Source organism: Ovis aries, chromosome 7 (genome assembly GCF_016772045.2).
Source record: "Ovis aries strain OAR_USU_Benz2616 breed Rambouillet chromosome 7, ARS-UI_Ramb_v3.0, whole genome shotgun sequence".
NCBI lineage: Eukaryota > Metazoa > Chordata > Mammalia > Artiodactyla > Bovidae > Ovis > Ovis aries.
In genome coordinates this window covers 71,247,933-71,259,996 of record NC_056060.1, presented here as the reverse complement: position 1 = coordinate 71,259,996, position 12,064 = coordinate 71,247,933, and the positions used below count along the sequence as shown (strand labels likewise).

The 12,064-nt window shown below is 37.0% G+C and overlaps 1 protein-coding gene across 4 annotated transcripts in view; it reads right to left on the bottom strand.

Moving 5' to 3' along the window:
* Window positions 1–343: 343 nt before the first annotated feature.
* Window positions 344–12,064, bottom strand: part of SLC38A6 (solute carrier family 38 member 6) — a 64,926-nt gene continuing 53,205 nt past the window's right edge. For 3 of the 4 annotated variants that reach the window (XM_004010701.5, XM_042253070.2, XM_042253071.2), the window contains exons 11-16: window positions 10,262–10,341; window positions 9,691–9,791; window positions 3,616–3,740; window positions 2,329–2,473; window positions 2,126–2,220; window positions 344–1,939 (exon numbers count right to left, since the gene is read on the bottom strand). In XM_004010701.5, coding sequence (XP_004010750.1) covers window positions 1,859–1,939; window positions 2,126–2,220; window positions 2,329–2,473; window positions 3,616–3,740; window positions 9,691–9,791; window positions 10,262–10,341 — 627 coding nt within the window. In that variant the 3' untranslated portion in view covers window positions 344–1,858. The remainder of the gene's footprint in view (window positions 1,940–2,125; window positions 2,221–2,328; window positions 2,474–3,615; window positions 3,741–9,690; window positions 9,792–10,261; window positions 10,342–12,064) is intronic. The other variant, XM_060418136.1, reaches the window with a different exon arrangement.

Below are 12,064 nucleotides of genomic sequence, written 5' to 3'. Positions count from 1 at the left end.
GAAGGTGGGAATGATCTATAACTTCCAAACAAAATATGATATAAATCATCAATATTTGTCTCTGTTTGTCAAGTAGAAAGTCACATGTTTTAGTGACAAATGAGAAGGCTTAGAGAACTTTCAAATCCACAGACAGTCATCACAGCTCTATCTCATACTGTATACCAGAGGAAAATCATTAAGTTTCTTAGTCAGGATTTGGAGTCAGGGCAAAATACGACGTGAAATAATCCCACAGTTTTGTTATGAGTGACTGATGTTGACATTAACGCATGAACTAAGATTTAATTTAGTATATAAACAATGTACTGATTTGTTTAAAAAAAAACAAAGAAACAAAAGATTATCTCAGTATATTTAATAACATTAAAAAACTTCTCGGTGAAAGATGCTGCTAAGAGAATGAAAAGACAACCCACAGACTGGGAGAAAATCTTTGCAAAAGACATATCTGATAAAGGATTGGTATCTAAAATACATAAAGAATGCTCAAGACTCAACAGTGAAAAACAACCCAATTTTAAAAATCAGAACGTCACCAAAGAAAATATACAGATGGTAAATAAGCATGTTCAACATCACATGTCATTAGGGAAATGCAAATTAAAACAAAAATGAGATATTACTACAACTGCACACCCATTATTAGAATGGTGAAAATCCAAAATACTGACAACACCTGATGCTGGCGAGGATGTGCAACAACAGGAACTCTGACACATTGCTGGCAGGACTGCAAACTGTTACAGCCCACTTTGGAAGGCTGTTAGGCAGTTTCTTACAAGACTAAGTGCAGCAACTGCTAAGAAGCAAAGTCTCTGGTATGGGTATGAACACAAACAAGCTAAAAATCTGTCCACACAAAAATTTGCCTACAAATGTTTATAACAGCTGTATTTACAATGCCAAAATTTGAAAGCAAACAAGAGGCCATTCGACAGGTGAAAGGAAAAACAAACTGTGGTGCACGTGTGCTAAGTTGCTTCAGTCGTGCCCAACTCTTTGCGACGCTATGGACTGTAGCCCACCAGGCTCCTCTGTCCATAGGATTCTTCGGGCAAGAACACTGGAGTGGGTTGCCATGCCCTCCTTCAGGGGATCTTCCTGACCCAGGGATGGAACCTGCAGTCTCTTAGTCTCCTGCATTGGCAGGCGGGTTCTTTACCACTAGTGCCACTTGGGAAGCCCCAAACTGTGGTACATCCATACAATGGAATATTATCAGTGATTCTAAAAAGAAGAGCTATCAAGTTATGGAGAGACACAGAGGAAGCTTAAACACATATTGCTAAGTGAAAGAAGCTAGTCTGCAAGGTTAGATACTGCATGATTCCACCAAACAATGTTTTAGGAAAGGCTCATGGTTTTTATGGAGACAGTAAAAAGATTCGTGGTTGCCAATGCTTGCATCAAAAGTGAGCCCTAATGTAAACCATGAACTTCAGTTGATAGTAATATATCAATATTGGCTCATCAAGTATAACAAATGTACCTCACTAACACAAAATGTTAGTAATATGGGAAACTATGGGTGTGCTAGAATGAGGGAATATATGAGAACTCTCTGTACTTTCTGCTCAGTTATCTCTGTAAACATTAAAACTACCCTATTAATTCAAAAAAATAAACTCACAAAGATGCTCAACATATTTAAGAGCATTTTGAGTTTGTTTCTTATTTTGATTAAAACTGCTACATCTACTTTCTCCTACCCACTGTTGTTTTGTTCTGCTTTTCTGTTATGTTTGCAAAAATGTTAACCCATATAAAGAGGATTCATCCAAGGTGCCTTCCATAATCATTCCTTTTGCATAAGGAGGTAAAATATTCTTCATAGGAAATGGGAAAATAATTTCTTTCATTTATTAATCCAATTAAAAATAATGAGTGCTAAACTAAAATTACCAACCAAAATACCAAAGATGAGCAAAACAAATGCCTGTAGAAATAAGCAAAAAGATAAAGAAAAATTAGAAGTATTTTTTAAAACCTTCACCCTCTCCAATAATGTATATAGTTCAAAATATATTAACTTTTTTTGATTTAGGTAAAAGACTTAATAAAAAAATGACAAATTATTTCTTAAAATAAGATTCTTAGAAGAAACAAACAAAACCCAACCTACCCCCAACTTTTTCCATGAGAGAAAATCCTCTCTGCTCATTTTAAGATAAAACAGTCCTGGGAACACAAAAATCAAACACGTTGATGTACTGGAACCTTAAAGTGGGGAGAAAAACAAAAAAGAATAATGCCAGATTCAGATGTGAGACTGGATGACAATTTTACCTATTTTAGAAAGTGGAATTTTTGAAATAGAAAACTTACCAACTATACCAAATACATTCCTAATGTCAGGAACATATATTGCAAGTAAAACAATGATAATATTGAGAGCTAGAGTGATCAAAGAATGGCGAATCCATGAGAATGGAAAATTGGAAAAAAACATCATCATTAAAGCTTTCCTTGCCTGTAAAACAGAAAAAGAAACAGATTTAAGCAAAGAGGAAGCGTCAAACCCACACTACTTGCTTAGGGAAACCCATGTATGGCATGGTTACTATGATATTCCAAACCATTTAGATGCCAAAAGTATAGCCTAAATGGTTACTGTAAAGTATTTATTGCACATAAACTAAGAAATGTACCTATCTGTGTGAGCTCCATAAAAGTTGTCTTGGTTTAATTCTTGAAAAAAATCATCACATGCAATTTCTTTAGGTTGCATAATTTTCAAAATTACTAACCATAACACTGCGTGAGGAAATCTCAGGGTATCATTTTCATGGAATTCAGCAGATAAAAGAACAAATGGTTCAAAACAGAAACAGAAGTCATGCCATGGTAAAGAAATTCCATTTACTGTTTTATGTTATATTATTGTTTCACGGCATGTAAATAAGAAAACTAGTCCATGATGTTTCCCACTGCCAAGGCAGGCAACAGGCGGTCACAGCCCAGAAACTTCTATCCAGCCCCCACTGCACTCCTGGCACTGCAGTTTGCACAGGAAGGAGGCAAAAATCGGGAAGGCTCAGGTTTTCAGGAACTCACTGTTTAGGGATTCAAGATATTCATGTAGAAGCATTTGTACTCAAAGTTTATGTTTCTATTTTCCCAGAAATTCTTAAGATTCTTATGTATCACAACTAATGCAGAATGAAGATCCATTCTGCTCCTTAACTATAATTCTAGAGCAAATGAAATTTGTGACTAAGATTAAACTAAATAAATTTCCAATAAACCAGAAGGAGCTTACTTTTGCTGACTTGACTTTTTCTTCTTCATACACATTCTTTTGAATACAGAATTAAAGGGGAAAAAAAAACCCAAAAACTTTAGAACAACTATAGTCTGTAAATTGGAAACAATGCTGTGGGAAAGCGTAAATCTAAACTAAATCTGAAAAAGCACAAATTAGTTTAGTGGTTCACTGTTATTTTTGTGCTTTCATGGGGCCATATGCAAGTATGAGGTCTTTGATCAATTCCTTGACAAATGAATAAGATATACAAGGCTAGATGTGATTCAAACATTCTAGTCTGTAAAGAATTAGTGTTGCCATATTAGGGAGCTGCAACACCGAGGAACAAAACCTTGAAGAGTACTTACAGGGAAGTGGATTAGAGGGACTGTCAAAAGCACAGAAAATAGTATGCATAACTTCACAGTCATGATGACAACATCATGTGGCAAGTATTTACTGTAAGCTTGCAGTAATTCTGACGCCACATTGTCTGCAAATTTAAAAAAATAAGGATCACATTATAAACTACTGAGATGTTAATAATGGCAACATTATTTTCCTTTGCACAAATACATCTTAACAGATTTTGGATTCCCAATACCAAATCCATCTCTGGCCTTCTTCCTATCCTACGAAACACAGACCCATTAGTCAAACATCTTCTTGGAACTTGCTGTCTTTTAATGAAACTAGAAATTAGCCCAGGCAGATACTCTAAAATTATATAATGAATATATATATATGAATATATATATATATTTTTTAATCTCAAAAAAAAAACCTCTCTTTAGAACTTTTCCATAATTGGAAGGTTTTAAGCAACATCTGTGTTATTTTGTAAAATGCTTTCATGTGTACTGCTGAATTTTGTCCCTATGATAACAATATAAGATAGTAGCTAATGGCAACCCACTCCAGTATTCTTGCTTGGAGAATACCATGGACAGAGGAGCCTGGCGAGCTACAGTTCATGGGGTCGCAAGAGTCACACGACTTGGTGACTAAACCACCAGGTTAAAAATATTAACTGACTTGCCCAAGATCATACAAGACAAAGGGGCAGGACTGTACATCCAAATTTTTTGATGCCAAAGCCTTTCCTTAATATCATGATGTTTTCTGGGACCTTATAGTCTCATGCATGTTACCTGCTTCATCAACATTTCATCTATAGATTTGCAATGCTAGGGCAATGGCCCCCTCAGCAAGCTGGTGTGGTAGTCAGCGGCAGAATCGGAGTGAGCAGACCATGCTTTGCTCCCCGGTGTTGCTTTTACCCTTATGTCGTCCTCACCCCAGGCCAGGCGAGGGCTGTGAAGAGTGAGTACTCAAGAGAACTTCGTATCACTGCCGTGTAGGGAAAGATGAGTTTCTACTTAAAATACAGTGGTGGGTTTTGTTTTTTAATTTGAGACTGAATGCTCTGGGAAAGTCACTTTGGAGAAAGTTAAACACAAATCAAACACAACTCTGTTTTCAAAGACCTTAAACTTTAAAGGGTGATAAGATGAAAGACACATACATATAATAGAAGGTGTATAAACATAGATACACACTTCAGTGGCAGAAGGTCTAAACAAAGAGCTATGCTGATTTTGAACAGGGAAAGATAACTATGGCTTTGGGATGAACATGAAAGAAATTCAGGAAAACCTGAAGAGAGTCATCCTGAGATAGTGAGCAGCAAGATAGTAGAAGAGGGACTTGAATTCTGCGGTTGAACAGACCAGGATTCAAAATTTACTACTTAGTAGCAACTTAACTTCTCTGAGTCTCTTGGTTTTTACATCTGTAAAATGGGGACAATATGTTGACCTATAGGGTTACTGAGAGCATGACATTAATTAACCTATGTGTGCTCACACTCAAAGATATTGACGGAGAAATTCTCTCTGGAAGCAAGAGCCAGCACAAGCAGAAGCCACCAAGTAACAAAGGGAATTTACATCTGAGAAAACGAGCAGCCCAGGAGCACTAGAGAGGCTGAAAGACTGCACTGCACTACAGCGCCAACAGCGACGACGGGTGATAAGGCTGGAAATGCATGAATGACCAAGCAACAGAGCTATTTGTACGGTCAGGACTCAATCTGGTAGGCCACAGAGATGCAATGGCTTCTGAAGAACAGCATGTTATGATTTAAACTAAGTAGGAAGACAGACTGGAAGAAAAAGAGATCCAAAGCAGGACTAACAGAAGGCTACTCTCATAATCACTGAGAAGTAATGAGAATCTGAACTAGATTAGTAACAATGGAAATGGGATAGAAACCAATTGTGGAAAGTATCAAAGACATACTTGACATAATGCGGGACTAATGGGCCAGGCAAGAAATTAAGGAGAGCCAGGGAAAGCTGAATTCTAGTCCCAACTATGAGAGATACTTGTGAGACTTTGGAGAAACATGGCAAACTATTTTATTTTCACTTTCTGAATCATAAAAATGAGTTATTAACACTTATTGCTTAACAACTTTGTAGACTTTTAAAATGGTCTGGTTATTACACAACATTTGGGTTTTGGCCTGCTCACCAGAGGAACACTTTGTTCCTCACCTTATAATGCTTCAACATCTGTAATCAGAACCAATATCATTAATCTAGGTACATACTTATTGGTCCCTTTAACCTGACAAAATTTAGATATTAACTGAGTCTTAAAAACACTGAATAAAAGGACTCCAAGCAGCTCCAGAAGCCTGAGGAACTAGATTTATTACAAATTCAAAATACCTGTCACATATCTACTTTCCCAAGATAAAAGGCTTTTTCCTGAGCCAGCAGTTCTGTGTTCTTAGCTGAGCCTTAACATGTGTAAGGGATAGAGGACAGCACACTTCTCCGGATTCAGACAAATCTCTACAAATCTCAGGAAGGACCTAACAGTGATTTCTGCAAGATATATATTCTACTGAAGCCAGGTGGCTGTCCTGTTTAATATACACTGTCAAACAGGGGATGATTTTATAAAGATTACTGCAGAATAACTGAAAGATCACTGGACTAATTCAGGAGACACAGAAGACAGGCCACTATTGTTGGACAGGTCACTCCATCCAGGCCTTATTTTGTGACAAGCCCTTCTGATAAGGCCTCAGGTTCAATCAGCAATTTCTTTCTGAAAGACTGAAAGCTACTGCTATTTCAACAGAAAAATACTGTAAAAGATTTTCAGTGCAAAAAAGAAAACACTGTGAACAGCAAACCAATTCCTAAATCTTCTTCTGTCTTTGAAGAAGGAACTACTTTTATATCATTCTTTCTTTCCTTCTATCTATCACCTACCTACCAACCTACCGTGTGATTTTTCTTAGATGCACAGTTCTCCATTACATAAAATGTGGATATTCTGAAGAATTTGAGTCAGTGGAGAAGGGTTAAGTCAGAGACAACAACTTTTACTCGATAACCAAGAAAACCCCTGTGTAGGAAACATTTCATGTACATGATGAAAATATTTAGTCTCTGTGTTCAAGCAAAGACAGATACATAGACAGGTAGGTAGGTAGATAGATAGAGATATACCTGGAACTTACGTAAGCCAGGTTTTTCCAAAAGTTCACTCTGAGAATGATGGGAAAATGGATTCTATGGCATAATTCCTGAGAAGGTAGCACAGAAATACAGGCATTGATTCTGGAGAGAGTCAGAACTGGATTCAAATCCCAACTCATTCTTCATTAACTGCAGGTACTAGCCAAGGTGCCCAACCTATCTGAACCTGTATCTTGCAGAGTTGTAAGGTATGAGTTAGGCAAAGTATGTAAAACACCTTGCTTACATAATAAATGTTACTTCAACAGATGTATTAAAATCCATCCTTCCTCCACTTCCCTTTTAATATAAACTTTCATACAATTTAACACAACTCCTAACATCTCATGGTAATTTTTACATAACTACTTTTCGGCTATCCTAGAAACTGGTAGGCATTTGAGGTCTCCTCCAGATAGTTCTGTTTATCCATAGGAAATAAAAGGAGGCACATTTTTTTGGACTTTTCTCAGTTTTGAAGATCCCTAACTAGAACATTCAGAAATCTAAGATCATGGCATCTGGTCCCATCACTTCATGGCAAATAGATGGGGAAAGAGTGGAAACAGTGGCTGACTTTATTTTTGGGGGCTCCAAAATCACTGCAGATGCTGAGTGCAGCCATGAAATTAAAAGACGCTTACTTCTTGGAAGGAAAGTTATGACCAACCTAGACAGCATATTAAAAAGCAGAGACATTACTTTGCCGACAAAGTTCCATCTAGTCAAGGCAATGGTTTTCCAGTTGTCATGTATGGATGTGAAAGTTGGACTATAAAGAAAGCTGGGCACTGAAGAATTGATGCTTTTGAACTGTGGTGTTGGAGAAGACTCTTGAGAGTCCCTTGGACTGCAAGGAGATCCAACCAGTCCATCCTAAGGGAGATCAGTCCTGGGTGTTCATTGGAAGGACTGATGTTGAAGCTGAAACTCCAATCCTTTGGCCACCTGATGTGAAGAGCTAACTCATTTGAAAAGATCCTGATGCTGGGAAAGATTGAGGGCAGTAGGAGAAGGGGAGGACAGAGGATGAGACGGTTGGATGGCATCACTGACTCAATGGACATGGGTTTGGGCAGACTCCAGCAGTTGATGATGGACAGGGAGGCCTGGCGTGCTGTGGTTCATGGGGTTGCAAAGAGTCGGACATGACTGAACTGAACTGAACAGTATTTGGGCCAGGTGACAATTTCAATTTATAAAAACATACAGCTATTCTACAAAGTTTTTGCTGAATTCCCAACAAAGACCCTGCTGGAGTATCTCACTGCTGCAGACAGGTCTTACGGTGTTCAACTCTGTACAAAAACAAACCTAACAACCAAAAATAGTTCATGTATTTCAAAAATGCTGTTTCCCTAATAATGATCAAAAAACATTAAACAATCTCTCTTAGTTTTCCTTGTAGTGTATCCATGATTGTGTTGGAAGTAGGAAGTACGCTCTTCCTGATGGTGTGCAGAGCTCTACCTCTCTTAGCTGACACAATTCTAAAATGCAAGAGCAGATTTCGATTCATCAGTTGCTTTTGTTACTGTTGAAATGATGTAGAGTTAGCCAGAGAAGGACTATAGAGAGCAATTATAACTTTCTCACACACTGAAAACTCTAAGATAATACACTAATAATAATATACAGAAGTTACTATATTTAAATTAGACTTTATTAATGAGAGTAAGGAGAGAAGTATAGTGCTGAAAAAAGAGCACCTGAAATTATGAAATAATTGCAGTAAGGCTGTGTGCCAGACACTGTAACAGGCATTTTATATACAACTTGTGGCCTCTTAAATACAACTCTATACAATTATCTCTGTGTTACAGATGAGATGAAGGTAGTGTAAGGTGAAGTACCCTGTTCAAGGTCACATAGCTAGTTAGAGCAGAGTGGTTTTTTGGACCATATTTGTTGGGTTTCAAAATCCAGACCCTTTCTACTGGGCTTAGGAAAGGTGGCTATGCAAGTAAATGTCCAAAAACTTGTTAGAGCTGAAAAATATCTAAGAGGCAGGCAAAACCATCACATCTCATTGTGAATGTCTAAAACCTGAAACACATATACACAAGGCCACTCACCATGAAATCAGTGTCAAAACAGAATAATAATAGCCATCTATCTGGAGTGTTGTTATAAGAACATTCATAAACTGAAAAGTGCATTCAAGAATTTGACAAATTGAGTGTAATTTATTATGTGTTTGTTTACAAATTAAACAAGTGTGTTTGCAAATTAAACAAGAGAGCTTACAAGTTTTTCTCTTGTTCTAGACTTTTAAGTTTTTCTTGAGGTTCTTATCAGAAGAGAGAAAAACACACTAAGCATGTAACTTTTCAAAAATAAAAGAAAATTTCACATTTATGAATTTAAAAGTATCTTTTAAGAATTTAGGGAGAAAGGTCATGGTGAATACACACCACAGAACTGTGTGGATTAAGTCTGAAGGCAGAGGTCTCTGACCCAAGTGTACAACTACATTCCAGTATGAAACTCTTTCCTTCCTTGACTTGTTCTTTTGCCATTAAGATGACTGATTCTCTCAATCTCCCAAACTGCTGAACTAGAGTCTAATATATTGAAATCTCAACTTAAAAAAAAATAAAATCATTATTGTCCTTTTTTTTTCCTTCGTAGAAAGACTTCAATGTTTCTCAGCCCAATATTTTATTTTAGGTGTTTATTTTAAGAAAATTTTCATATAAAGTTATTAATCTTGAACTTGATCCACTCTTTTAAAAGAAAGAAAATTAGTTCTTTAAGACCTGTAGAACTACCACACTAGTGCACTGAATTCTGGCAGCCTGAACAAATTAACTTGCTAATGAAAGGCAGAAACAAAGTCCATATTCAGGTGTGAGATCAACTACAGAACAGCTTATATTGTCATCTATAAAGAAATAAGATACTTACTGTAAAAAGTGAGGTACCCAAAGAGGGCAGACATAAAATAAATGAGAAAACTTAAAGCAATTGCTGTATTGGTTACATTCTGCATCCTTTTCTTAGAAGGGCTAAAAGACAAAAATAGCAAAATTAGAATCAGAGAGAGACACGGGTTCGATCCCTAGGTTGGGAAGACCCCCTGGAGGAGGGCATGGCAACCCACTTGAGTATTCTTGCCTAGAGAATCCCATGGACAGAGGAACCTGGCAGGCTATAGTCAGTCCATAGGGTCACAAAGAGTCGGACACGACTGAAGCAACTTACCACCATCTGAATTAATCTAAATAAATAGATATAAGGATTTCTTAATCACTCAAGCCCTGATTCATTAATAACTACACAACAGAATTCCTGATTTTAAATTACTGTGCAAAGGATTATGCTTCCAAGAAATAGTCTCAACTTAGACAGAACTAACACCTAGAATCAAGTGATAAGAGGGAAGGGATTCATGGAGGTGAATATCATTCAGTCTGAAAGTCCTAGAAGTCAAAAGAAATAATGAATACATTTAATATATTCCAGGATTCTATAGTACCTTTGAAGTTCACAGTATATGGGCAGTATTGAGGTGTGACATAGAAATGAAAAAGCCATGGTTGGTATGGCATAAGCACTCTGAAAAAAAAATTTTTAAGATTAAATTACTAAATTGTACTTTGTTGAAACTAGTATTTCATTTGAAAATAAACTCAGTTTAAAAAAAATAAATTTAGCTAAATTTATTTCATTTTTCATGAATCATCTGTTTATAAAACACGTTGTTGTTGTTAGTATTAAATGAGACACACAGTTATGGTCACCAGCAAGTATTTTACTTGATAGGTGGACTGTCTGTACTAGCTGAAATATTTCTTGGCTGCTTCTATCCATGTTGCTTTTACTACAATCACTACTGTTTCTATATTATTTTGGTAAGATAAAAATAATTTAGGTGAGATAAATAACATTTAGGTAAAATCAAATATAATAACATTTTAGAAATGATCTCATTATAATTCTCAGTCTTTCCTAATGTAAGTATTAGGAAATCTTAAATATATCTTACTACCCTAAGCAGCATTAATACTTAATGCTTTTGAACCAGCTTTCACCAAGTCAACCTAAGTACCCACTTATTCTAAGAGAATACTGAATGTATTAATACATTTTAGCATTTTTGCAGAAGGAAATGGCAACCCACTCCAGTGTTCTTGCCTGGAGAATCCCAGGGACGGGGAGCCTGGTGGTCTGCTGTCTATGGGGTCGCACAGAGTCGGACACGACTAAAGTGACTTAGCGGCAGCATCTTTAGGGTCTCTTTCAATGGGATTGAACATGATTTAGTCTAGACCAACAAATTCTTGGTGATCCACTGGAATGATCACAAGTTGTTGCTGTTTTTAAATTTAGAATAATTAAGAACCAGAGAAAGTTACAAAACAAACAAAAGTTACCATCTAAGTGAAAATACTGTTCTTTACAAGTGGATGGTAATGATTTGCTTTCTCTTTTCTACTCCAAAAAATTTCTCCTTAACTAATAATGTAAGGCTCTTTAGCACAAGAAGTTCCAAATGACTGAAGACCTATCTTCAGACACAAGACCTCCCCCTAAAATATCTGAAGAGAGCTGAGAGGAAGAAAAGCTGGAATATTTCCCAAGGCTAAATTAGGGGAATGAGTGTTCAATTCACAAACTTTCTTTCATATATTTCTCAGTTTCCTGACTTATTAATTACCCTACCTAAATCTTTAAGGCACATGGAAGCCATTACTATGCAAAAGATGTGGTAATCTTGTGGGGCCAGACAGACATTGCTCATTTTAAAACTGGGGAGTAAGGGAGTCCCCTGACGGTCTAGTGGTTAGGATTCTGGGCTTTTACTGCCGTGGCCTGGGTTCAATCCATGGTCAGGGAACTGAGATCCCGCAAGCCATGAAGCACAGCCCCCCAAAAAAACAAAAACAAAAAACCTGGGGAATAAAAAGGAGAATTTTGCATGGAGGAGTTATCACACTAAAATGCTATACTAATAGAGTTGTACATGAGTGGAAGGTATTCTAGCATCTGGGACCTCCACTTTAGAGAATCAAAAACTGTACATGAAGAAGCCTACAGCAACAAGGAAGACATGGAGCTCTTCTAGAACGGTTAAAGTAGAAATCATCCTGATCAGTTTCCTGTCTCCTCTGCTGATGCCCAGGGGCTCTTGCAGGCATTTCCAGTATCTTAGGGCTCTCAGAGAAGGCAGGGGGACTTGGTCTTTCAGCTTCTGCTATAGGCATTACAAATTTTAACTTTGGAATGTCAGCCAGAAGACATATTGTCAGTGCTCAATTGCTGGTCCAATCATGAGGCT